This window comes from Stenella coeruleoalba (assembly GCF_951394435.1).
Source record: "Stenella coeruleoalba genome assembly, chromosome: 15".
NCBI lineage: Eukaryota > Metazoa > Chordata > Mammalia > Artiodactyla > Delphinidae > Stenella > Stenella coeruleoalba.
In genome coordinates this window covers 86273058-86299248 of record NC_137161.1, presented here as the reverse complement: position 1 = coordinate 86299248, position 26191 = coordinate 86273058, and the positions used below count along the sequence as shown (strand labels likewise).

At 50.8% G+C, this 26191-nt stretch overlaps 2 protein-coding genes across 8 annotated transcripts in view; one reads left to right on the top strand and one right to left on the bottom strand.

Annotated features, from left to right (window-relative positions):
• Positions 1 to 2464, bottom strand: part of IQCE (IQ motif containing E) — a 39460-nt gene extending 36996 nt beyond the window's left edge. For all 3 annotated transcript variants that reach the window (XR_013824122.1, XM_079899074.1, XM_079899075.1), the window contains exon 1: positions 2144 to 2464. Coding sequence is in view for 2 of the 3 variants with exons in the window: in XM_079899074.1 (XP_079755200.1) it covers positions 2144 to 2296 (153 nt within the window). In the remaining variant the exon portion in view is untranslated. The remainder of the gene's footprint in view (positions 1 to 2143) is intronic.
• Positions 2465 to 3978: 1514 nt separating this feature from the next.
• Positions 3979 to 25544, top strand: BRAT1 (BRCA1 associated ATM activator 1). 5 transcript variants are annotated; one of them, XM_079944577.1, is made up of 15 exons: positions 3979 to 4755; positions 5370 to 5555; positions 5638 to 5780; positions 9320 to 9474; positions 11475 to 11622; positions 12125 to 12497; positions 12856 to 12969; positions 14030 to 14121; positions 14826 to 14944; positions 15019 to 15205; positions 15433 to 15506; positions 16557 to 16659; positions 16780 to 16878; positions 17058 to 17233; positions 17557 to 25544. In XM_079944577.1, the coding sequence occupies exons 3-15, from the start codon at positions 5654 to 5656 to the stop codon at positions 18253 to 18255; spliced, it is 2466 nt and encodes an 821-aa protein (XP_079800703.1). In that variant the 5' UTR covers positions 3979 to 4755; positions 5370 to 5555; positions 5638 to 5653; the 3' UTR covers positions 18256 to 25544. The 5 variants fall into 5 exon arrangements, with proteins under 5 accessions (XP_079800703.1, XP_079800705.1, XP_079800706.1 ...); XM_079944578.1 differs by having other exon boundaries at positions 4497 to 4556; XM_079944579.1 differs by having other exon boundaries at positions 3979 to 5555; positions 11478 to 11622.
• Positions 25545 to 26191: the final 647 nt, after the last annotated feature.

Genomic DNA, 26191 nt, shown 5'->3' with positions numbered 1-26191 from the left:
GGTTCGAGCCCTGGTCCAGGAAGATCCCACATGCCACGGAGCAACGAAGCCCGTGCGCCTAAACTACGAAGCCTGTGCTCTAGAGCCTGAGCTCAGCAACAAGAAAAGCCACCGGAATGACAAGCCCTCGCACCGCAAGGAAGAGTAGCCCCTGCTCGCCTCAACTAGAGAAAGCCCGCATGCAGCAATGAAGACCCAATGCAGCCAAAAATAAATGTAAATAAAATAAATAAATTTAAAAAAAGGGTAAAAGCAAGGAAATGGAGAGTTAAAATAGGGCTATCCTATTAGGTTAGCATTTTATTTTTTAAAAATATTATCTTTCCATTTTTGCATGAGTAATAATTGTCGAGAATATTTATTTATTTAGGCCACGCCACACGGCAGGCGAGATCTTAGTTACCCCACCAGGGATCAAATCCGTGTCCCCTGCAGTGGAAGCACGGAGTCTTAACCACTGGACCGCCAGGGAATTCCCACGTTACAGTTTAAAAAAAAATTTTTTTTTTAATTGAAGTATAGTTGATTTACAGCATTGTGTTAGTTTCAGGTGTACAGTAAACTGATTCAGTTATATCAGACATATATTTTTTCAAATTCTTTTCCATTATAGGTTATTACAAGATATTGAATATAGTTCCCTGTGCAATAGGGTAACTCCCTGCTGTTTACATGCCATATATAAGTGAGATGATACAGTATTTGTCTTTGATGTATTTCTTTTTTTAAAAAATTGAAGTAGAGTTGATTTACAATGTTGTGTTAGTTTCAGGTGTACAGCAAAGTGATTCAGTTATATGTATATATATATAAAGTTAGAATTTTAAAAATCATGTTTTTGAAAGTGTGTGGATATGGGAAGATGCTAGGAAGAAATAAAACGGCAAAGGTTACAAAACAATATAAAAATGATCTCAAGTTTTAAAAAGCACATGAAAAAAAAAGATGCGCTGAAAAAAGGTCGGAAGGAAATACACCAAACATTAACTGTGGTTTTCTGTAGGCAGTTAGATTATGGGTAATTGATTTTCTCTACTGGGCATGAATAACATTTATAATAACAATATGAGACGTTGAAGGAGCAGTAACTGAGGCCACTGTCGACGGGCAGGCCTTCCAGATGAGGCAGGACTTGGTGCCTTGAGGGACAAGTAGGAAACTTTCAGCAGCTCCAGTGGCAGCAGCACTGAGCCCCCGCTTGGGGTCAGCTCTGTACAGCCATGCTGGGTACTGCCATCTCTGGGAGAAGGAAGCAAAGTGAGCCAGGTTCCCTTTGTCTGGAGCCCTCCAAAGGCTTCCCACTGTGGCCCGAATACATTCAAACTCCATGCATGGCCTGCAAGGCTCTCCACGGTCAGGCCCGTGGCTCCCTTCCGTCCACACCCATGCCCTTGAGGAGATCCCAGCAAGCTTTCTTTAAGGCTCTGGAACCACTGCACTTTCCCACCCCAGGACCTTTGCACCTGCTGGCCCCACTGGTCTCTGTTCTTTACCAGAATGCCTCCTTCTCATCAGTGACATCAGGACACTCCAACTTCTCAGAGTGGCTGTTCCTGGCACCCAGTCTAAAGCAGCCTCCCCAGTCCACCTCCGTCACATGGGCTGTTTTATTTTCTGCAGCGCACTTTCCACTTTCTGACTTGATGGACATGATCTGTTTTTTTACCTTGTTCTCCCCCACCCCACCCCACGCCACTGGAATGCAGTTTATTCATCCACAATAATGTCTCCAGCAGATGGTTGGCGCGCCAGAAACACATTGGATAAACCAAGTCCCCCGCCCTGGAGGCACGGGGTGGGCGGACACTTACGCAGTAAGCTCTGTCACCCGGCGGGCCGCGGTCGCTGGCTCGGCACAGGCCCGGCTTCGCAGGCGCCGAGCAGCGAGGGCGCAGTGTCCGGGAGGGCTTTCCGGAAGCGACGGCCAGTGCAAGGACAAGCGGGGAACTAGAGGTGGCTGGAGGCTGGGCGAGGGGCAGCGACGCCCGGCCAGTCGCACGCGGCCGGGGTCCGGAGGCCCGCTCTTATGCGGTAACAACAATGGCAGCTGTCACCGGCGGTCGTCGGCCCTGCGCCCCCTTCCTCCAGCCCGCGCCTCGGCGAGGGGAGGCAGCCAGGGGGCCTCCCCGCCCTCCACGCTTACCATCTCCGAGGCCGGCTCCCCGGTGCTCAGGGACATGGCGGCGGCGCTGCCCGATCGCCCCTGGGCGCTGCGAGTACTGCCGTCCGGTTCTGGGGCTCCGCCGACCGCCAGCCTCGGGGCCTGCCCGCGCGCCCGCCGCGACCCCGCTGCCATGGCAACCGCGCGGGCCCCCGAGCCCCGGATGTGGCCGGCGCCCCGCGAGGCGGGCCGACAGTAAGCGTGCACGGGGAGCCCCGGCGGGTCGACAGGCTGCGCGCCCAGAGTGTGGTGCGGAGAGCGGGGCGGAGCTGGAACGGTCCAGCCGCCGCCGAGGCTGCAATGTGAACCTGTGCACTAGTCACCAGAGCCGGATATTAATATTTATTAGGTTAACGATGAAAGGGACAAGGGGTTTCTGCGGTGTCCACAGTCTGCCAGCTCTGAACGCCTGGCATTCGGAAAACCATCTTCCTGATCTCGGTACCTCAGGCTCAAGGGTTCTGATGTAGCCACAGGACAATAAAAAATAAGAGTTTGCACTCACTGTATTCAGTGTGCGTCATGAAGATCTTTAGGCGAGTTGGGCTGCAAAGTTTATTTAAATTATTAGCAAGTATAACCTGCCCTTTCTTTTCATACAGACCTCCAAGGGCATCTACTCTGTCCCCCTGCCCTGCTTTATTTTTCCAGCCCCCTGGCCTTTATGATCTACAGGAACTTCCCATGTCTAGCATGTAAGCTCTCTGGGGCAGGGCTGTGTTTTGTTCACGGCTGTATCTCTCTCCTTTGGATCAGGGTCTGGCACATAGCAGGTCCTCAATCAATAGGTATTTGGTGCCCGGCAAGTCATAACTTCTCTGTGCCTGTGTCCTCAAGTAGAAATTGGAGAAAAGCGTTGTGGTGAGGATCAAATGAGTCAGTATCTCTAAACTGCTTAGTGCAGTTGCCGGTTCCAGAGTGAGCGCAGTGTGACAGTGTTAGTACACTGTTATGAGGTGAACAAATGAATGAGTCTCCACACAGGGTAGCGTGGTGTAGCAGGAGGAATGCCTGGCAGGTTACGACTGTTCGAATTCTGACACCACCAATTATTATGAGTCCATGACCCTCGTTTCTTCAGTCTCCTCATCTGTACAACAAAGGGGGTGAGCCACACGGTGGTCGGACGCTGTCTCCCCACAAGCTGGTTAGTGCTCAGGAGCTCGGGTTTAGTAGTTTCACCATCGTCTCCTTGTCTGCAAAGTAGAAACAGTTTCAGGGCTTTTGCGGGCACTAAAGGAGAAAACAGCTAAAATTCAGCATGGTGCCTGGCACATGGTGAGCACCTCAAAAAAACAAGCTACCAGGTAACGCTTTGCCGCTGGTCCAATTACTTGAATGGTATTTTAAATGGCAAAATTTTATTTGTTCTGAAATTATCCCCTTCACTCATTGGCGCTCCTCTGCTCTGTGAAGCCCTGTTTCCGGAGTGGTGTCAGGTACAGTCTGTACCCCAAGTTCTGGTTCCCTATTTACACCTTCCCTGATGGATCCTAAAAGAAACCACATGCTCTCCTCTGAGCTGCCACCAGAGTTGTGTATAAAAGGTGAATCTTACCAGGCCTCTCACCTTCTTAACTTCCATTTGCTTCCTCGGGGTATTGTTCACGTGGCAGACAAGTGCTTTCAGGATCTAACCTACCTATGCGCCAGTATCTCTTGCTCCTCTCCTGGGGCTCCGCAAACCCCCTGCCCTTCCTGCATCTGTTGTTTCACTTACTTTCTCTTAGTTACAGACGGTTCCAGAATTTCCATGCTTCCACTTACAGTGTTTTGACTTTACAATGCTGCAAAAGCAATACATATTCAGTAGAAACCGTACTTCAAATTTGGAATTTTGATCTTCTCCCATGCTGCCGATATGCGGTAGGTAGGATCCTTTCTCATGACGCTGGGCTGCGGCGGCGAGCCGCAGCTCCCAGACAACCACGCAATCACAAGGGTAAAAAACCATCCACTTACAGCCATTCTGTACCCAGACAACCATCCTGTTTTTCACTTTCAGTACAGTATTCCATCAATTACATGACATATTCAACGCTTTATTATAAAATAGGCTTTGAGTTAGATGATTTTGCCCAACTGTAGGCTAATGGAATTGTTCTGAGCAAGCTTTAGGTAGGTTACGCTAAGCTATGATGTTGGGCGGCTTAGGGGCATTAAATGCATTTTGGACTTACAAACGGGATGAAACCCCATTCCGAGCGGAGGAAGATCTGTTTACTACGCGGCTGGCGCTTAGCTTCTTTTGCCCGCCCAGACACGTGGTCCTTTGGCCGGCGAGGCCACGCCCCTTCACACATAGCCACGCCCCTTCCGTCGAAAGCCCTGCCTTCCGGGCGCAAAGCCTGCCGGATCCTCGAGCACGTACCTGTGAGCGTCCCGCTGGGGGTGGGTGAGTGGATTCGTTCGGCGGTGGCCTGTCCTTTTCAGCCTGAGCTCGTTCCCCGAGCCTGGGCCCTCTGGGCTCTCGGAGTCACCTCCAGGGCGATTTCACGGTGCCCCACGCCCGCCGTTCCCGTCCTCGCCCCCTCCAAGCCCGGCAGGTCGCACGGTACGGGGCGGGGCCTGCAGCGGTGACGGACGTGAAGCGGGTGAGGCGCGCGCCAGGGAAGGGGTCGCGGTCGCTGTGGCGGGCCCCGCGGGGTCGGGGTTCGGGGCCCGGGACCAGGGCCGGAGAGCAGCCTGGGGGCCGCGTGCGTGGCACGGGCTGGGCCCCGGCACCACCGCGGCCGCCGGCCTGGGGTCCTCAGCGGGGTCCACAGGGAGGGCGCCTTGCGCAAGGACTTAGCCTGGCCAGGGATGGACAGACAGACGCCCCAGCCCAGCAGGCCTGCTCCTGACCCGGCACACAGAGTCACTGCCACCCCACCCCCCTGCAAGAGCCCTACCTGAGCACAGGACCGACGGGCTCCGTGGACCCTTCCCAGGCCGGACACGCAGGTCCAGTTGCCGCCGCGGGAGGAACCGGCAGTGGGCAGGGCGCCTTCCCGCCCCCGCGCCCCGCACACTGCTGCTGCAGGGTTTTCACACTGACCCTGGGAGGGACAGACACACACCGCCAGTCTGGACTGAGCCACTTACAACTCGTCCTGAGCCGCTCTGCCTCCTGCACGTAGCCGGCCCCAGAGCGCGCACACGCCCCTCCCTCGGGCCCGCCTGCAGCCTCGCTCAGCTTCATGCTCCCTTCGTTCTTCCCTCCCACCAGAGTCCCAGGTCGGCTGACTGAGCTGCTCGGGCCTCAGGCTGTACTGTAGATTCCCTTCCATCTCCACCGCCAGAATGGAGGGCTCTGCTTGCTCTTGACAGTCTCCGGTCCCACCTGAGCTGAGGCTTTACGTCCATCTCGGCGACTTGCAGCTTCCGTCTGAAGACTGTGGTCACCTGGGCTGAGGTGAGAGTTCTGGGGCCTGGGCGGGCATGGGACTGCCTGTGGCTAGGGCAGGCGGGGTCTGGCCCTGACAGTGCCTTTGCAGGAGCCCCAGCCTCGTCATGGACCCAGAGTGCTCCCGGCTCCTCCCTGCGCTCTGTGCCGTCCTGGCAGACCCCGGGCAGCCTGTGGCAGATGACACTTGTTTGGAGAAGCTGCTGGACTGGTTTACAGCGGTAACCGAAGCAGGTAAGGGTGAGGGTGCCGCTGCTGACTTTCCCCGGAGGCCAGAGGGTGCCGGGCTCCCCTGTCCTCTGGAAGGACTGTCTATCCGGTGTCCTTCCTTCATACCTTAGAGATTCCCCCTGGCTTTGGGGACGCAGCAGGCTGAACCTAAGGGGGTGATCAGGAGAGCTCGAACTGCAGGCCGCCTGGTATTCAGGCCATGCTCGGTGGCTGCCGGGGCCACGGGACAAACTTACCTTGTTTTTTTTGTATTAAGAAATCGGGTTTTCTTTCTGATTATGTAAGTAATACATATTCTTTAAATAAAACTTGAACAGCACAGAGGAGTAAACAGGAAGATTAAACCACTCCGAACATTTTTTTCCTTCCAACCTTTTTTCTTAACACGTCATAATTCTGTACTTTTCTTATAAAAATGAGTCACACCGTAAATATAACATATCTTGCTCTTTCTCTCTTACTGTCCTAGTGCGTGTTTCGCCACTGACACGTTGATTTTATTGACTGTATGTCAGTTTGCTCTGTGAATGGACGTTAATTTTACAATTAGTCCACTGTTGTTAGATGTCTGTGTTTCTAACGTGTCATTATTATAACTAACGACATGATGGCTTTCTTTGTACGTATATCTGCTCATGTAAATGTTTGTCTGATAATTGTTTTAGTGTGGATTACATGTCATAAATTTCTGCTGTTTGTTTCTTTGGTTTATCCTGTTCTTTTACCCTCTTTTGAGTCGAATATCTAGGTCTGTCTTGTTTTCTAATAGATGCATTTAAGGCTACACATGTCTCTGCAGGTATCACTTTAGCTGCACCCTGCAAGTCTTACTATGTGGTGCTTTTGTTGTGATTTACTTCCAAATATTTCATACTTTTCATTATAATGTTTCTTTATCCACAAATCATCAATATTTAAAAGGGTATCTTTAGATTCATGACATGGGGTTTTTTTCAGTCTTTTTATTACTGATTTCTAATTTATTTGGTTGGAGTTAGAAAGTATTTGTATTTTGATTCTTTTATATCTGTTGAGGCTTTTATCGTGGCATAGTACACAGACCATTTTTGCACATGTTCTATAGATTTCTCTATAGGATATTATTTTTTGGTATTTATAGAGTCCTCAATTGTGGCCTAGTAGTTAAATTAAAAAAAAAATCTTTTTAATTGAAGTATAGCTGATTTACAGTGTTGTGTTAGTTTCTGGTGTACAGCAAAGCGATTTTTTTTTTGTATATGTATACACACACACTTTCAGAGTCTTTTCCATTATAGTTTATTACAAGATATTGACTCTAACTCCCTGTGCTATACAGTAGAACCTTGTTGTTTATTTTATATATAGTAGTTTGTATCTGCTAATCCTAAACTCCTAATTTATACCCCTCCTTCCCCTTTAGTAACCATAAGTTTGTTTTCTGTGTCTGTGAGTCTGTTTCTATTTTGTAAATAAGTTAATTTGTATCTTTTTTTTTAGATTCCACATATAAGTAATAAGATATCTGTCTTTCTCTGTCTGACTTACTTCACTTAGTATGATAACCTCTAGGTTCATCCATGTTGCTGCAAATGGCATTATTTCATCCTTTTTTATGGCTGGGTGATAGTCCATTCTACACACACACACACACACACGCACACACACACACACCACATCTTTATCCATATCTGTCACTGGACACTTAGGTGGCTTCCATGTCTTGGATGTTGTAAATAGTGCTGCGATGAATTTCGGGGTGCATGTATCTTTTCGAATTATGGTTTTCTCCAGATATGTGCCCAGGAATGGGATTGCTGGATCATATGGTAACTCTATTAAAAATTATTTTTAAATAGCTTTATTTGAGATATGATTTACATATCATGAAATTGATCTATTTAAAGTGTGTAATTCAGTGGTTTTTAGTAAATTCACACAGTTTTGCCACCATCCAAAGGTTAATTTTGCAACATTTTCATCCCCTTAGAAGAAACCTGCTGTCCATTAGCAGTTAACCTCTTCCCTCCTCCCCAAGCCGTTACGTATTTTCCTCAGTGTTGTACATGATGAAAAGAATATAGTCTCCATACTTGTTCCTTAGTTCAAGTTTACGTTGTTAAAACCTGTGATGTTCTTGCTAATTTGTTTGCTTAATTGTTTTTGAGAGATATGTGAAAATCTTAAACTAAGATGGTGGATTCAACAATTTCTGTTTGAAATTCTGTCTTTTTTCCCCCTTTGTATATTTTGAAGTTAGGTTAGGTATGTACAGTCTTAGACTGTTATATTTTCCAGGGTTTGGCTGTTGGAGCAATGACTTTCTTTCTAAAGCTCTGACAGAGCTTTTTCCTTTAAAGTCAGTTTTGTTTGATATTACTCTTTCTGCAGCAGCTTTTTAAAAATTAGGATTTGCCAACTGTATCTTTTCAGCCTTTACAAATCTGGCCTTCTGTGTTGTCACGCTTCATTGTTTCTTACACACAGTGTGAGGCTAGCCTTTGGTTCTTGATCTAGTCTGCACAGCTCTTTATTCTAATGGACAGTTTCATTTGTTTCATTTGTTGAGTTTACTGTTATATTTGAACCTATTTTTATTATATTCTTTTGCATTTAAAATATTTTTTCCATGCTTTGTTGTTATGCCTTTTATCTCCTTTTCTGCCCCCCCATTGGATTAATAAAGCTTTTGTTTTTTCAGTCTTTCTGGTTTTGAAGTGAAGTTTTGAAGCATTCCACTTATGTTTTTAGGGGTTAGTCTTACGTGCAAACTGGATTGTAAAAGTTGAAAGTCAGTTAGAATCTCTGTCTTCTGCGCCAACCACACACGGAGCCTCGGGCACTTTAACTCCAGCTGAGTCCAGTTTTCCGTGTTTTGTTGTCTGGTATTTTGATTCTATTTTGTTTTAAACTCCTTCAAAATTACTTAATTTTTAAAGTCAGTGCTTTTTTAGGTTTGCCCACATGTTTTTGGTTTCTTTGATTCTTGCTTCTCTCTCCTTCACCCTGTTTTTCCCTCCTTACTGTGCCTCATTGTCTTTTCACAAGGGCCTCGCAGTGGAAGCCCTCCCAGTGTTGCCCCAGGTTTCCTCCCCCTTCGCCTCCCCCACCCCGTCAGTGCTTTGGAATGACAGAGCAGTTGCCTATAGACGTTTTGGATGCCACATCTGGAAAAGAATGCCTGTTCCATTGTGCTTCTCGCTTTCGTATTCTCAGTTTAAGAGAAAAGTATCTGTTGGAGGTGAAAATTGTCCTCTGCTTTAATTTGCATTTCTTTTTCGTAATCAGCAAGGCAGAATATCTTTCGTGGTTTGCTGGCCACTTGTATATTCTGTCCCAGCCCCTTGCCTGTTGTTAAGGTATTGGCTTTCTATTTTGTCCCCCTCATTGAATTAAAGTTATGGATCCTTTGTGGCAGTTGTTGCAACGATTTCCTCCCGGTTGGACTGCTGAGTCTAATAGCCTGAGAGAAAGGGAATCTGGGGGGTGCCAGAAGAATGGTCCCTTAGGGAGGCATGCGCTCTGCCCCTGGTAACATGCTTCCCGGCTGGGCCTGTCTCCAGGGTCCAGTCTCCTGTTACTACAGGAAAATCCCTGCCTGGTAGAGCTGCTGTTCCACGTGCTGAAATCCCAGGACCTAAGTTCCAGAATCCTCTCCTTCTCACTCCGCCTCGCAGGGATATTTGCAGCCCAGGAAAACTGCTTCCAGTATCTTCAGGTGAGCCTGGGTCCTCCCACCTGAGTGACCCACCTTCTCCTGCAGGTACACAAAGCACTGGTGGCTGTCATGACCCCTGAGTCTCTGAAGCTTGTTTTGCCCCGCGTCTTGACGTGTACCGCAAGGTTTTTATTCCTGAGTATAGTTCTCCTTTGAAGAACTGACCAGGAATGATGTTGGGGTGAACGGTGAACATTTTAAAATACGGCAGAGCTGGGGCTGGCTCTCTGCCCTGGCGCTGCCCTTCATGGGTGTTCCTCAGTTCAGCAGTGCAGGCTCCAGGGACCCAGCCCACACCAGCTCGCTGCGGGACAGGCTTCCCAGGATGTTCCACACGGAGGTGTGTTTTAGGAAATGACTTCATGTGTGATAATCCACCCATACCTCTGGTGCTTTGCAGTTGGTAGAACACCTCAGTTTACAAAATCACATTCATGTTATCCTGGGCGCCCTGGCCAGTAAGCAGGTCAGGAGTCTTCATCTTTCTCCTGGATTAGGAGACAGTGAAGGCTCAATATAAGAATCCCACAGAGCTGGCAGAGCTCACACTAGACCCTGAAGAGTCGCACTGTTCGAATGCTCTGTTACACCACCTGTTGCTCTGGAAGTAAATCCTCAGTCCCAATCAGATGGCCTTCCCCAACTTCATTGATTTCCTGAGTACTTCCCAGTTCCCGTCTCTACTTCTCCACGGCCTCCTCTTCCTTCCCAAGGTTGACCATGGCTTTAGGGGCTTAGAAGGCCACTGACTGCCCTTCAGTCTGGTGGTCGGCCCTCTGCACGTGGGGATGAGGGACACGGGCAGGTTCGGGCTCTGAGTCGCAGTGGAAGGTTGCTTTCTGTCCTGGGCCCGTGGCACTGGCTTGGGCTCCTGTTCCCTTTTCACCTGGCCCTTCACAGCCTCCCAGGGGGTCTGGTAGCCCTAAGGGCCCTTCAGCAGCCGGATGCTCACCAGTAGACGGTGCCTGGGCAGCGGACATGTGGACAGACTACCTGAGGTGGGGGGCTGAGCCTTTGTACCTTCCCGTTGGCTCTCCCCCAGGGAGAGGCTGCAGCTCTGGGGGCGCATTTCGGTGATGCGAGATCCCACAGAGGGCCTGCCCTGTGAGCCGCCGCCTCCAGCAACACCCCTCAAGGCCTCGAGGCCACTGCGGAGTTAGAGTCATCCTTGAGCGATTGGAAGTGTGTCTCCGAGGCCCCGTGGTCCCTTACGCTGGAGTCTGAGATGACTTGAGGGTGGGGACCAGCATTTTATTATCAAGATAGACAAGGCTCAGAGCTAGTAGCTACACCAGTGAGGGGCTCCGTTGGTAAGAGGCAGCCCCCGAGTTTCCCACTCATTGGCACCCTGTAGTGAACAAGAGCCTTGTGCACGTGGCAGCAGATCAGGACAATGCGTTATTGTCCTATGGACGTCCACGAGCAGGTGGGGATTGAGCGGGGAGTTAGCCACTGCCTGCTGACGGGGCGGGGTGGTCAGCTTCGTAGGGGCAGTGGTCTTGCAGCCGGGTTGTAAGGGGTTTGAGCAGGTGTATGGGGGGTGTGTGCTGGGGGATCCAGGGTAGGGGACACCTGGAGGAGGGCAGCTGCCCTGGAGGGCCCCGAGTGCCAAGCACAAGAGCTCAGTAGGCCGTGGAGACCTTTGGGGTCCTTGAGCGCAGCATGTCACGGTCAGAGGGGGACCGTTGGTGTTGCAGTTGGTGGGCTGTTTGGGGGAAGGGTTTCTGAAGTGAACTGTGACAGGGTTGATGAGGCTTTATGTAAAACCCAGTTCTCCCTTCCGAAATTCTGTCCCCTGGAAGGCACAGTTGGCAGTGCTGTGGCTGCCATCGGCCTGCTCTGGTGGCCACCTGCCACCTCTCACAGGCTCTTTGTCGGCCGCTCACGAGAAATTCCCCCAAAGAAGCGCCTCGACCAGCTGTGAAGGATAGAAAAGCCGTCTCTGATGTGGGGTCCCCTGGGAGCTTGCTCAGGTCCCCACTTCCTTCTCTGCTTCCCAGCAGGGGGAGCTGCTGCCCATGCTCTTTGGGGAGGTGGGCCCCCTCGGAGGAGCGGCCTGGACGGCCCCCGCTGTGCGCAGCGGCTGGATCCAGGGCCTGCGCACCCTGGCACAGCATCCTAGCGCCCTGCGCTTCCTCGCCGCCTGTGGTGAGTGCCCCCGTCTGCCCTGCCTTCCGCCTCTGCCCTTGCCGTGCCTGATGCTCTGCGACTCCTGGGAAATCACTGCACCTTGCTGGGTCTCTTCCTCTGAACATGAAAGTGGCTGTGGTATCGTAGGGCTGTTGTGAGGAACATTCGGGGTAACCAAGGGCTGGAGGCCCCTCAAGGGTGTACGGTGTCCTGTGGCTTGTAGGTGAGAGCCAGCAGTTGGGGTGGCTTTGAAACTGACGAGAAGAATCCCAAGTGGCCAGGGTTCTAAAGCCCCTCGCCCTGTGACCCCTCCGTTCTGATTCCATTGCCTCTGAGTAGCGGGGAGGCTGGGCCTCTGACAGTGCCTCCGCATTGGGTAGTTTCTGAGTTCTGTCCGTGAGGGTCTGAAGTCCAGTGGTTGAAGCTGCTCAGTGGTTTCAGCGTCTCTGCTGTCACCATGGACTCTGTTCCAGCTGAACCCTGTTTCTCTCCCCACCCGTTGTCCCTCCCCGCCCCCCAGGTGCAGTTGACACCATCTTCTCCCTGCAGGGAGATCCCAGCCTGTTTGTGGCCTCGGCAGCCGGGCAGCTCCTGGTGCACATTCTGGACTTGGCGATGCGGGGCCCAGCCGAGGGCCACCGCAGTCCGCAGGCTTGTGACTGGCCAGCATGTGCCCAGAAGATCGTGGGTCACATCGAAGACTCCCTGTGCTCCACAGCCGTCCCGCAGGTCACACAGGCCCTGAGTGTCCTGACCACTGCGTTCGGGCACTGCCACGGCCTTTGGACGCAAGGCCTTTGGGTGCGGCTGAGCCCCCTCGTGGCCCGCCTGCTCGAGAAAGACCCTGTCCCAGCCTCACACTCGCTCGTGGATCTCCTCCTCAGCGTGGCCCGGTCAGGCCCCCAGGGCGCAGCTGGTGGGGTGGGCAGGAGGTGGGGCTTGTTTTCTTCGGGAAGTCTTGGGGCAGCCATCACACCTGGGCCACATCTCCCTGGCTGCCCGAGAACGCTGCCTCGAGTAGAGGGGACACCAGAGGGGGTCTGGAAGCCCGCACACCTGGGCCACATCTCCCTGGCTGCCCGAGAGCGCTGCCTCGAGTAGAGGGGACACCAGAGGGGGTCTGGAAGCCCGTACACCTGGGAAAGGCCTTCTGTCTCAGCCGGCACACCCAGCCCAGGCCACGGCGGCCCGCTGAGCACGGTGTGGGCTGGACGGGGGAATGACGTTCTCTTCCTGGGCTCCTCTCCGCAGTTCTGCGCCGAGCTCTTACCGTGGCCTGTGGGAGACTTTGGCCCAGACACTGAGCCACTTGAGCCCCACACAGGCAGGGCCTCTGGCTTTGGGGATACTGAAACTGCAGGACTGGTAAGGATTGGGGTTCATGTTGTGTGAGGCGGGCAGAGAGGTCAGGGAGCTTCAGGGGAGCTCCTGAAACCAGAGATCGGTCAGAGGCAGCTGGCCGGGGCGTGGCCGGGCCGTCCGTGGTTATCAGCAAGGTGTTGGCACAGGCTCCGGCTTCTACAGTTTTTAGTGGTGGAATAGCTTTATTCACAGGCTCCCCAAAGATAAAAGAGATCTTGGAGCAGCCCTGCTCAGAGCAGGGCTGGGTTCATACTCAGGATCTGCTCAGCTGCCTTCTGCCACCTCCCCAGTGGCCTCACCTTGTGGATCCTGGGCCACCCTGTGTGCGTGCCACTGTGGGGGGGCGTACTAGGGGCTGTGGGATGGTGGAGGGGGACCCAGTAGACAGGAGTGACAGGACAGATTCCCAGAGGGAGAGAGATATGCGCCCTACCAGGAAGGGGGTGTGGGGTCTGGAGAGGTGGGAAGGAAGAGAAATCATTCCAGGGTTTCAGGCGGACTAGAGCCGGTCTTGGTGGCCCAGGTCTGGGGTGAAAGTGGGCACAGGGCGCTGGGGTTACGATGCAGGCCTGGCTCTGGGCTCCAGGGTCTCCAGATGTTCAGAGAAAGGGAGTGGTCCTAAGGAAGAGGGAAGGATTGGGCAGCTGGCTTGGAGGGAGAGCTCTGTACCAGCTTGGCCTCCCAACCACCCTGGGCCCAAGCACGTTGGCGAGAGGCGAGACCATGTTCTGGAACGTAGGAAAGGATATCTCAGCATTGGGAGTACTTCCAGGAGCTGGGGCATCCCATCCCTTTGGCCCTGAGCAGGCACCGCCCATCGGAGTGGGTGTGGCCAGGCCTTCCCCAGGCTCTTCCTGGGGCCTGGGTGGTGCTCTCGAAGCTCCTTGGAGTCCCCTGCCAGTGGTGTGAGTGCTGGTCACAGTGCTTACAGGGAGGCTGTTTCTCAAGGGGGTGTCCAGATCCCCAGCACTGACCCCTTTGGCCCAGACTTGCTGGGGATATTAGGAGGGTAGCCAGCTTGCCTGAGGGCGGGGACAGCCCTCACCGTGTCCTCTGTCCTCAGTCCACAGGCGCTGAGGACCCAGGCCTTTGGCATCCTCCTCCAGCCCCTGGCCTGTGTCCTGGAAGCTGCTGCTCAGGCCCCTGGACCCCCAGGTAGGCTGCTTGGGAAGGGTGGGCAGGTGCAGGAAGGCAGGACCCTGGGGTCCTGAGAATCCTTGGGGCCAGGGCGGGCTGATGGGCAGCGGGACACCTGGCTTGCCACCCCACCTAAGAGTGAAGGTGGCTGCGGTGTAGGCTGCCGTCCCAGGTGTGACCGCTGCTCACGTCCCTGCCTGGGAGTTCATAGGGCAGCATTGCCCCCTGTGGGCATCAGCTGGAGTGGCCCCCAGAGTAGCTGACCTGGCAGTTGGTGGTGGTTACCGGGGGCCTGGGCCACGTGGATGGTTCCTGATCCAGAGCAGGCACACGGGCTTGGCACTCGTCCTCCCAGAAGGTCAGTTCTGTGATGGGAGAGTGAGTTTCCTCGCTGCGACTTGTCTTGCTTCAGCCGCACGATGGGGTGAGGATTAGAGAAGGGGGGCCAGCTTTGCCTCGGAGCCCCATGTTGAGCGTAGAGATGGGCCTCTGACCAGCGGAAACCGGCCCAGGCATGGGCTGCAGGGAGAGTGGGACTGCTTGAGAGCCCTGCAGACAGGTCCAGACCTCAGCTCCGGCCGGCTGGACGCCACCCTGGATGAGCCACCTGCTCGGAACCTCCAGGCCTGGTCTCTGGTATGAAGCAGTGACCAGCGGCAAGGCCTGCAGTGGCCACACAGGAGGTGCCCGCTAACCAGGGGCTGTTTCTGGTCGCCCTCTAGGCTTGCTGGAGGGGGCCGCAGGCAACTCGATGACGGTGGACACGCTCCTCTCCTCCAAGTCGGCCTGTGTGGGTCTCCTGTGCTGTGCTCTGGCCCACCTGGGGCTGCTGCAGCCGCTGGTAGGTAAGGCCCGGCCCGGGTCCACACTGGCAGTGGGACTTGTGGCCTGCATTGACCTTCCGTCCTCCCCCAGCCCCAGCGCCCCTCGCCCTGGCCGCAGGCGCCCCTGCTTGGGGCTGCGGTGACAATACTGCGGCTCTGCAGTGGCTCAGCGGCCCCCACCTCCGATGTGGGCAGCCGTCTCTGTGCGATCCTGGTGGGCTGTGGCCGGGTCCAGCGAGCTGCCCTGGATTTCCTGGGGGCGCTGTCTCAGGGGACTGGTAAGTGAGAATGTTTTCTCTTGCACAGCTCGGGTGTTGGGCGAGCCCCACAGCTGCTCAGAGATTTCCCAAGACTGCTGTCCTCTGCATGTTTTCTCTGGGGCAGGGGCTGGGATTCAGCTGACCGATGGGTTCTGTCCCCTGTTTTCCTTGGGTTGCCATACTTGTGGGCTGGGGAGGCCCCAGGGTAGGAGGTTGGGTGCTTCAGCCATCCACGTCTGTCTCAGGCCCTCAAGAGTTGGTGACGCAGGTGTTTTCCGTCCTCCTGGAGTACCTCGTGAGCCCTGAGTCCAGCTCCATGGTACACGCACAGGGTGCAGGGTGGAGGGTGGAGGGAAGGGGAGGGGGAGGAAGGCAGAGGCAGGGCACCCCTGCAGGCCTCTCTGGGGCCAGAATTGCCTCTTTTTTTTTTTTAAAATAATTAATTTTAAAATTTTGGCTGTTGCTGCACGCGGGCTTTCTGTACTTGTGGCGAGCAGGGGCTACTCTTCGTTGCGGTGCACGGGCTTTTCATTGCAGTGGCTTCTCTTGTTGTGGAGCACGGGCTCTAGGTGCAGTGGGCTTCAGCAGTTGCGGCTCGCAGGCTCAATAGTTGTGGCTCGCGGACTCTAGAGCACAGGCTCAATAGCTGTGACGCACGGGCTTAGTTGCTCCGCGGCATGTGGGATCTTCCTGGACCAGGGCCCGAACCCGTGCCCCCTGCATTGGCAGGCGGATTCTTAACCACTGCGCCACCAGGGAAGTCCCCAGAATTGCTTCTTAAAGTGAGTTTCAAGGGGCAGGCAGCTGCACAGGGTTCGGCCCAGGGCCTGGCATTGGTGGAGATTGAGTGAGGGGTCGCCGGGCCATGGAAAGCAGGGAGAGGATCCAGTCTTACAGGGAATTCTCCATGAGAGATGTAAACTAGAACCAGGTGGGCCTTACGCTTGGGGTCCCAACTCTCATTGAGGTTTCCTGCAAATCTCCCCGTTCTCGTAGCCCCGGGGTTGAGTCATGCTCTGGGGGTGCAGGAATAGCATATGTACTGAGCAGGCAGTGGGGAGATTGGATGATAAGCCTGGCAGATTCCGGGGCTTTCAGGAAAAGGTGCCGTGGGTAGTTCCTGCTGTTTTGGTGCAGAAGTTTCATTTCCCCGGTAGTGGGGCTTCCTGACAAGAGCTGGCCTCTCCTCCTCTCTCTCTAGTCTTGGATGCCAGTCGGCCACTTCCAGAGGCGTCTGCCTCGTAAAAATGAAGTCCGGTGTTCCCTGTCCCCATGTATCCCGTCCCCATCTTATACCCCAGGGCGGGGACGGGGGCAGGCGGGCCAGCTCACCCCTCCTGGCCCTGCAGCCCCACTCTTCCCGCTCCAGGTTCTGAAGAAGGCCTTCCAGGCCACACTCAGGTGGCTCCTGAGCTCACCCAAGACCCCCGGCTGCTGCGACCTGGACCCCCACACCCAGCTGTTCCTCAGAGGTGATCCCAGCCCCTCCCAGGGGTGAACTGAGGGAGGAGCAGGGATGGAGGCGACTGGGGGCTGGGTGGGAGGCAGGGTGGACATGGCCCGGGCCCTCTGAACCGTTCCTCCTGCCCCAGAGCTGCTTCCTGTGCTACAGAAGCGCCTGTGCAGCCCCTGCTGGGAGGTAAGGGACTCAGGCCTCGAGTTCCTGACCCAAATGACCAGACACTGGGGAGGTGAGTGCAGGGTGCGGCGCCGGGGGCTGGGGTCCCTGTGGGAGGGCTGGCCTGGCCTTGGCACACCGTTGTCCCCAGGTAGTTGGGAACTCGGACTACCTAGGCTGCCTTTGGGGAGGGAGGAGAGGCTGTGGACTCAGCTTTCGGTCATAGCTGGTTGTGGCTTCTTGGACCCCCAGGGCAGGCCGGCTTCAGACAAGCGCTCCTTGCTTCAGAGGTGCCTGAGCTCACCAAGCAGCTTCTGCGAGACCCTGAGAGTTACGTCCGCGCGAGCGCAGTGACCGCCACAGGGCAGTTGTCTAGCTGGGGGCTGTGTGCCACCCCTGCCGGCCCTGAGTGCCCAGGGGCTCAGCAGGTAGGAGGCAGTGGGTCCTGTGGCCGTGCGCCCACCTGGCGGCTGTCCTGATGCCAGGGTGGAGTGGGTCTGCCGTCCAGGGGTGGCATTCAGGGTCGGGCGTGTCCCCTGAATCTCCAGCTCCACTTCCTGGAAGCCCTGTCTCTTGGGCACGGCCACCCCTGTTTGACGGTGGGCAGATGGGGGGCTGAAGGGCACATCGCCTGAAGGAAGCTGAGCATGGCAGGGGGTCCTCATGGGGGTTCTCCCTGCTGCACCCCGAGCCCGTCAGCGGGAACTCGACTTCCCTGGTCCCTCCACCCTCTTCCCACTCTGTCCTCCAGGAGAGCCTGCTCGTGGAGCTTCTGCACATCCTCTCCACAGACTCGGAGGGCTTCCCCCGGAGGGCCGTCATGCAGGTCTTCACTGAGTGGCTGAGGGATGGCCACGCTGATGTAGCTGAAGACGCGGAGCAGTTTGTGGCTGGAGCGCTCCAGGCGGCGAGCAGGGACTTGGACTGGGAGGTGCGGGCCCAGGGCCTCGAGCTGGCACTGGTGTTCCTGGAGCAGTTGCTGGGTCAGCGCGGCTCCCACTGTCCCTATGCCGTGGCCCTGCCCGAGACAGCCCCACCTGGTGTGCTGGCCCAGGCCCTGCAGGTGCTCTGCCGTGTGCAGCTCTTTGAGTTTGCCTTCCGTGCCTTGTTTGACTGTGACCGACCTGTGGCCCAGAAGTCCTGTGATCTTCTCCTATTCCTGAGGGCCAAGGCTGCTCCCTGTGGCAGCCCGCAGGAGGCGGGGGACAGTCCCAACGTGGCCTCTGTGGAGGCCACCCTGCAGAGGTGGCAGGCAGGTGAGCAGGGTCAGCCCCTGGGGTACCTGGAGCCCGGGGCCGTCGTAGCTCTGCTGAGGTCTGTAGACCTGGAGGGCCTTCGGGACACGCTGGCTGAGAGCAGTGACCATGTGGAGAAGAGCCCCCAGTCACTCTTGCAGGACATGCTGGCTGCCGTGGGCGTCCTTGGGGAGAACGAGGCCGACTGCTACTGACCAGCCTAGTAGCAACCTCCCCAGGACCCTGCTGCTGCACCACGTCCCTTCCTTGGGCCCTGCCATCCTGAGGGCTCTAGTCTGGCCTGGCTGCACAAGGGACCCTCCGGGGAAGCCAGGACCAGGTGAGCCCAGCAAGCTCAAAGAGCCCCACATTTTGATGTATTGCTGAAGAAGTGGCTTATTTTCTACTCAAAATAAGTGTGATTTGATGGTGCCACTGGGTCAGCACAGTGTCCTAAGACTGCCCAAGGGTAGGCCCCAGGCCTGGTGGGGGCTGGAGAAACATCTGGGGGGGACCCTCGGCACAGTGGCCACGTGCTTCCTTGGCACGGAGGGGTGGTTCCTCTGCTTGGATCCCACCGTGCCCCAGGGACACCCAAGGTCAGAGAGCAAGCAGCTCAGGCTGGAGTGTGTCTGGCCTTGGTCCCTGGTCCCTAACGGTAGTGACCCCAGGTCTAACCAAGCCAGGTTTTCAGTCTCTGAACCTCCAGGATCAGCTTGACTTTGTAACGGTTCAGAGCTCACCATTTCAACTCACCAGGCACGTAGGGTCGCCAGTGGTAACATCAGGGGAGTTCAGCTCTGGGCTGGTCCTCAGGGGACCAAATAGACGGTACACCAGCCCAAGCTCTGCCATTTCCCAGCCATGTGACCCTGGGTTGACCTGTTCCCCATCTGTAAAATGGGAATTTTACTCTTTGCCTCCCAGAGGTAAGTATCTCAGTGTTCTAAAGCACCCAGCACAGTCAAAGAAGAAATCTCAAGAGAAACTTTAAAATATTTTTAACTGAATGAAAATGAAATTACAACTTACCAAAATTTGTGGGATGCAGCAGAAGCAGTGCTCAGAGGGATGTTTATAGCATTGAATGCATATATGAGAAAAGAAGAAACATCTAAAATCAATAAACTAAGCTTCCACCTTAGGAAACTGGAAAAAGAGCAAATTCAACCCAAAGTAAGCACAAGAAAAGAAATAATAAAAACTAGAGCAGAAATCAATGAAATTGAAAACAGGAAATCAATAGAGGAAATCAAGTAAACCAAAAACTGGTTTTTGAACAGATCAATAAAGTCAATAGGCCCCTAGCTAGGCTAAGAAAAAAAAGGGAAGACACAAATTACTAGTACCAGAAATAAAAGGGGACATCACTGCAGATCCCATGATAATTGAAAGGATAATAAAGGAACACGGAGCAACTCTGTGCCCACAAATTTGATAACCTACCTGAGATGGACTAATTCTTTGAAAGACAGTCTGCCAAACTGATACAAGAAATAGATGATCTGAGTAGGCCTGTATCTGTTAAATTGAATCCATAATTAACAACCTTCTAAAACAGAAAGCATGAGGCCCAGGTGGCTTCACTAGTGAATTCTACAAAACATTTAAGGAAGAAATTATACCAGTCCTCTACAGTTTTCCAGAAGATAGAGCAGAGGGAATACTTCCTAACTCATTCTATGAGGCCAGCATTACCCTAATACCAAAACCAGACAAATATCCAAGAAAACTAGGAACCAGTATCTCTCATCATAGATACGGAAGTCCTTAACAAAATATTAGCAGATTGCATCCAACAATGTATAAAAAGAATTATACACCAAGATCAAGTGGGGTCTCCTTCATGTATGCAAGGCTGGTTCAGCATTTGAAAATCAGAGCGATCCATCCCATCAACAGGGTAAAGCAGGAAAAGCACAGTCGCATCAGCTGCAGGAAAGGCATTTGGCAAAACCCCTTACTATCCTCAGGTTTTAGGTTGGGCTGAGAGGTGACCCCACAGCCTCTGGGAAGACCCATGTCCTTTGCTGTGTCATAGAAACTTCTTGCAGGGAGAGGTGTGTGTGGACAGCAGGGGACCTGTTCCTGGGAGATGCTGTGCCCTGTGGAAAGCAGCTGGTGTTTTCTCGGGCAGAATTTGCATTCTTGGTGCAGGCCTAGCAGGTCTGTCTTCTCACTCCTTCACTAAGGCAAACGCCCATCAGACGGACCTACCTGGTCAAACCCTGGCTTCACCACTTACAGGCTGCTCTGTCCTTGGGCAGGTCATTTAATTCCACTCAGCCTGGCCTTGTCTATGAAATGGGGATGGACCTCCCCAAGCTGTTGAGAACTGACTGAGACATGGTGAATAAAATGCCTGACATTGTGACTTTCACAAAGAAGATAGTCAACAAGAAGGTGTTAGCTTCTTCCTTTAGTCCTTCCCCTCCCTTAACTGCTGTTCCCAAGGTTGTGTGGATCGGCCTTTTCTCTTCCTGCTCTGCCCACCTCCTCTGAGTGAGTTAATTCAGTTCCCTGGCTTCACACACAACCCTCACACCAACAGGTTAGGACTCCTGTCAGACTTCTCTGAGCCCTGGACCTGCATGTCTAGTGCCAGTGGGTCAGCTGCACTGGGTCAGCTGCACTGGGATAGGACAAGGACCCTGCACGTGTGACAACACTAAGCTGCGTCCACTGCTTCTCTAGTAGATTCCTGAAGTCACTTCTCAAAGGGCCTCCTTCCAGCAGCCTTCCCTTCCTCTACTCTTACCCTCTCTGGCTGAAGCAATCTGTCCAAACCTGGTTATTCTCACTCCCCTGCCTAGACCCTACTGTGTCTCCCCATTGTCAACAGGCTGGCACACAAGACCCTTCAGGCTGGGCACCTGACATCTCCAGCACAGTCTCCTGCAAAGCCCTACCTTAGTCCCTACCCTGGAAAATCGCCAGTGTGTGACTGTGTAAATCGCTTGGCAGTGCTTAGATTTCTGGGCCCTCTATCTGAGTTTCTGAAGCAGGAGGTCCACAGTGGGGCCCGTGAAGCTGCATTTTAAAAAAAAAGTTTATTTTTGACTGCATTGGGTCTTCATTGCTGCACGTGGGCTTTCTCTAGTTGTGGTGAGCGGGGGCTACTCTTCATAGTGGTGTGTGGGCTTCTCATTGCGGTGGCTTGTTGTGGAGCATGGGTTCTAGGTGCGTGGGCTTCAGTAGTTGTGGCACATAGGCTCAGTGGTTGTGGCTTGCAGGCTCTAAAGTGCAGGTTCAGTAGTTGTGGTGTACGGGCTTAGCTGCTCCACAGCATGTGGGATCTTCCTGGACCAGGGATCGAACCCGTGTACCCTGCATTGGCAGGCGGATTCTTAACCACTGTGCCACCAGGGAAGTCCTGAACCTTCATTTTTAACAAGCGTAACAGGAGAGCCTGGTGATAAAAGTATGTGTTTTGGTTTGTCTAAAACTGTCTTCACTGTCATACTTGAATATATTGAGCATAAATTCTAAGTTAGTGTCTGTTTCCTTCCAACACACTGAAATACACTGAGTGCATTCCACCATGCCCTGGCTTCCATTGTTGCGGCCAAGAGGTCACCGTCAGTCTAACTGCTGTTCTTGGAGGGAGCCTATCTTTTCAGTGGATGTTCTGAAGTTTCCCATTGTCTTTGGTTTTTCTGTAATTTTACTACCACGGATAGGTGAGAATTTTTAAATTTATTCTTGGGATTCTTGAATCTGGATTGGTGTTTTTCACCAGTTCTGGCAAATTCTCAGCCGCTGTGCTTTCAAAGTGCTTTTCTCTGATCCAGGTTCTCTCTCTAGCACCACCCCCTTCTCTTTCTCTCCTAGAATAGAAATCTATACATCTGCGATCTCATTGTTCTCTCCACATCTTTTAATCTCTCCACTATTTTCCGTCTTTTGATTTTTGTATGTTGTGTTTGTGCTTTTAAACATTTGTTAACACTTTAGCTTCCTGTTCTGTGCCGATATTTTCAAGCTTACCTTTGACTTCTTCAAACCTAAGAAGCTCCGTTGTTTTATAACCCATGTCTGTATTACAGTAACACTAGCTGCTTATCAAACAAACCTTAAAATTTCATGGCTTAAACTAATGCAGGTTTATTCACTAACCACAGAGTAGTGCACTGTAGGTGTTTCTCCATTGGGCAGCTTTCCCCCAGGTGGTGAAGTGGGGACCCAGGTCCCTTCATTCTGGTGCCTTCTCATCATCAACCCATGGTTCCTAAGATTCCCGTAGAGTTTGGGCCCAGGCCAGGCATCCAGGAATGAGAGAAGACTATGGAGATTCAGATAGAGGTTTTTATGGGTGAGGCCCAGAAGTTGCACAGTTGTTATCACCTACATTCTTTGGCCCAGACTTCAGTCATTTGGCCATGCCTGACTACGAAGGACTCAGGAATGCAGTAGGGCCAAGTGCATGGGACCGACCAGCCGGGGTTTGCCACAGTGCGCCCAGTTCCAGGACACAAAGGCCACACGTGTCTGCTCGTGGCTTGTTGTTTTCACATGTTCTTGGTCATCTTTAAATGTGTGGTGATCACTGGCTTCAAAAACTTATATGTGGGGATTCTTGGAAGCCTAGGGTGAAGGGGCCCCCATCATTCCAAATTCACTGCTTGGAGTTCTCTGCCCAACCAGCTTACACATCCCTGGGTCTCAAATCAGTGAAAGGGCAGATCTGTAGCTCTGACTTCTCAGGAACTTGGTTGCATTTTGATTTTGCTTCTCTTAGCACCAAGTCCGTCTTATCTACGGTTCCCTGAGATTTGGAGCAGGATGGAGGGGGCAGGTTTAATTCTGAGTCATTAGTACCCTGAGAGCATAACTCTTCAGATTTTCAGTTTATTATTTTTGCTTTTTGAAGTATAGTTGATATATAATATTAGTTTCAGATGTACAACATAATGATTGAATATTTTTATATGTTATACTCTATTTAAAGTTATTATAAAATACTGGCTATAATCCCTGTGCTGTATAATATATCCTTGTAGATTATTTATTTTATATAGTAGTTTATACCTCTTAATGCCCTACCCCTATTTTGCCCCTCCCTCCTTCCCTCTCCCCACTGGTAACCACTAGTTTATTCTCTATGAGTGTTTTGTTATATCCATTTGTTACATTTTTCAGATTCCACATATAAGTGATAACATATAATATCTGTCTTTGTCTGACTTATTTAAGCTTAAAATCTTCCAGGTCTATCCATGTTGCTGCAAATGGACAAATATTCTTTTTTATGGCCGAGTCATATTCCAGTGTGTGTGTGTGTGTGTGTGTGTGTACTTATCCATTCATCTATTGATGGACACTTGGGTTGCTGTCACATCTTAGTTATTGTAAATAGTGCTGCTATGAACATTGGGGTGCATGTATCTTTTCAAATTAATGTTTTCATTTTTTCTAGATAATATACTCAAGAGTGGACTTGCCATACCATAGGGTAGTTTTATTTTTAGTTTTTTAAGAAACCTCCGTAATGTTCTCCATAGTGGCTGCACCAGTTTATATTCCCACCAACAGTGCACAAGGTTTCCCTTTTTCCACATCCTTGCCAACATTTATCATTTGTAGATTTCTTGATGGGAGCCATTTTGACAGGTGTGAGGTGGTATTTCATTGTGGTTGTGATTTGCATTTCTATGATTAGCAATGTTGAGCATCTTTTCATGTGCCTGTTGGCCATCTATATATCTTCTTTGGAAAAAAACGTCTCTTCAGGACTTCCACCCATTTTTTAATTGGGTTATTTGTTTTTTTGGATGTTGAGTTGCATGAGTTGCTTATACATTTTGGATATTAACCCCTTATCGGTTATATCATTTGCAAATATTTTCTCCCGTTCAGTAGGTTGTCTTTTTGCTTTGTCAGTGGTTTTCTTTGCTGTGCAAAAGCTTGTAAGTTTATTAAGTCCCATTTGGTTATTTTTACTTTTGTTTCCTTTGCTTTAGGAGATAGATCCAAAAAAAAAACCCCAAAAAAACTATGATTTATGTCAAAGAGTGTTCTGCCTATGTTTTCTTCAAGGAGTTTTATGGTTTGTGGTCTTACATTTAGGTTTTTAATCCATCTTCAGTTTATGTATATGATGTGAGAAAATGTAATAATTTAATTCTTTTACATGTAGCTGTCCAGCTTTCCCAGCACTGCTTATTGAAGAGATTGTCTTTTTCTTTCTTTTTTTTTTTTAACATCTTTATTGGGGTATAATTGCTTTACAATGGTGTGTTAGTTTCTGCTTTATAACAAAGTGAATCAGTTATACGTATACATATGTTCCCATATCTCTTCCCTCTTGCGTCTCCCTCCCTCCCACCCTCCCTATCCCACCCCTTTTTCCATTGTACATTCTTGCCTCCTTTGTTGTAGATTAATTGACTATAAATGCATGGCTTCTCTATTCTGTTGTAGATTAATCGACCATTTCTGGACTCTGTTCTGTTTCATTGGTATACATGTCTGTTTTTGTGTCAGTACCATACTGTTTTAATTACTGTAGCTTTGTAGTATAGTCTGAAGTCAGGGAGTGTGATACCTCCAGCTTTGTTCTTTTTTCTCAAGATAATGTTGGCTATTCAGGGTCTTTTGTGCTTTCATATTAATTTTAGGATTATTTGGTCTATTTCTGTTAGAAATGTAATGTGTATTTTGATAAGAATTGCATTAAATCTGTAGACTGCTTTGGGTAATATGGACATTTTAACAATAATAATTATTCTAATCCGCGAACATGGGATATCTTTCCATTTCTTTTCTGTTTGGTTCAGCTAGGACTTCTAATACTATGTTAAATAGAAATGGCAAGAGTGGGCATCCTTGTCTTGTTCCTGATTTTAGAGGAAAAGCTTTCAGCTTTTCTCTGTTGAATATGATGTTAACTGTGGTTTTGTCATAAATGCCCTTTATTATGTTGAGATATGTTCCCTCTATGCCAACTTTTATGATAGTTTGATTAATTGGTGTTGAATTTTGTTAAGTGCTTTTTCTGCATCTATTGAAATGATTATGTGAATTTTATCGTTCCTTTTGTTAATGTGGTGTATCGCATTGGTTGATTTGCAGGTATTGAACCATCCTTGAACCCCTGGAATAAATCCTACTTGATCATGGTGTATGATCCTTTTTATATATATATTGTTGAATTTGGTTTGCTAATATTTTGTTGAGGATTTTTGCATCTATACTCTTCAGAGATTTTCTTTTTTCCTCCCTCCCTCCCTCCCTCCCTCTCTCTCTCCCTCTCTCCCTCCCTCGCTCCCTCCCTCCCTCCCTTCCTCCCTTCCTCCCTTCCTTCTTTCTTTTCTTGGTAGTGTCTTTGGTTTTGTTATCAGGGTAATGGTGGCCTCATAGAATGAATTTGAGAGTGTTTCCTCCTCTTCAATCTTTTGGAATAGTTTGAAAAGGATAGTTATTAGCTCTTCTTTATATGTTTGGCAGGATTCCCTTCTGAAGCTGTCCAGTCCTGGACTTTTGTTTGCTGAGAGTTTTTTGTTTTTGTTTTTGTTTTCAATTACAAATTCAGTTTCATTACTAGTGATTGGTTTGTTCATGTTGTCTGTTTCTTCCTGATTCAGTCTTGGAAGACTGTATGTTTCTAGAAATTTATCCTTTTTTTTTCTAGGTTGTCTAAGTTGTTGACATATAACTGTTCTTAGTATTCTCTTACGAATCTTTGTATCTCTGTGATACCGGTTGTTATTTCCCCTCTTTCATTTCTTATTTTGTTATTTGGGTCTTCTCTTTTTTTCTTCATGAGCCTGGCTAAAGGCTTATCAATTTTGTTTATCTTTTTAAAAAAACAGTTGTGGGTTTCCATTGATCTTTTCTATTTATTTTAAAAATCTCTGTTGTATTTATTTTCTCTCTGATCCTTATTATTTCCCTCCTGCTGACTTTGGGCTTTGTGCTTCTTTTTAAATTTCTTTAGATGGTAGGTTAGCTTGTTTACTTGATATTTTTCTTATTTCTTGATATAGCCTGTACCACTATAAACTTCCCTCTTAGAACTGCTTACATTTGTGTTTTTATTTTCATTTGTCTCGAGATATTTTCTGATTTTCTGTGATTTCTTCATTGACCCATAGGTTTTTTAGTAGCGTATTGTTTAGTCTCCACGTGTTTGTGTTTTTCCCATTTTTCTTC

Excerpts from the sequence above, each read along its gene's own strand:
- BRAT1 (XM_079944577.1), top strand. The coding sequence starts at position 5,654 with ATGGACCCAGAGTGCTCCCGGCTCCTCCCTGCGCTCTGTGCCGTCCTG. Across the intron at positions 9,475-11,474 it reads ACTGCTTCCAGTATCTTCAG|CAGGGGGAGCTGCTGCCCAT; the intron begins GTGAGCCTGGGT and ends TCTGCTTCCCAG. Across the intron at positions 16,660-16,779 it reads CACCCAGCTGTTCCTCAGAG|AGCTGCTTCCTGTGCTACAG; the intron begins GTGATCCCAGCC and ends CTCCTGCCCCAG.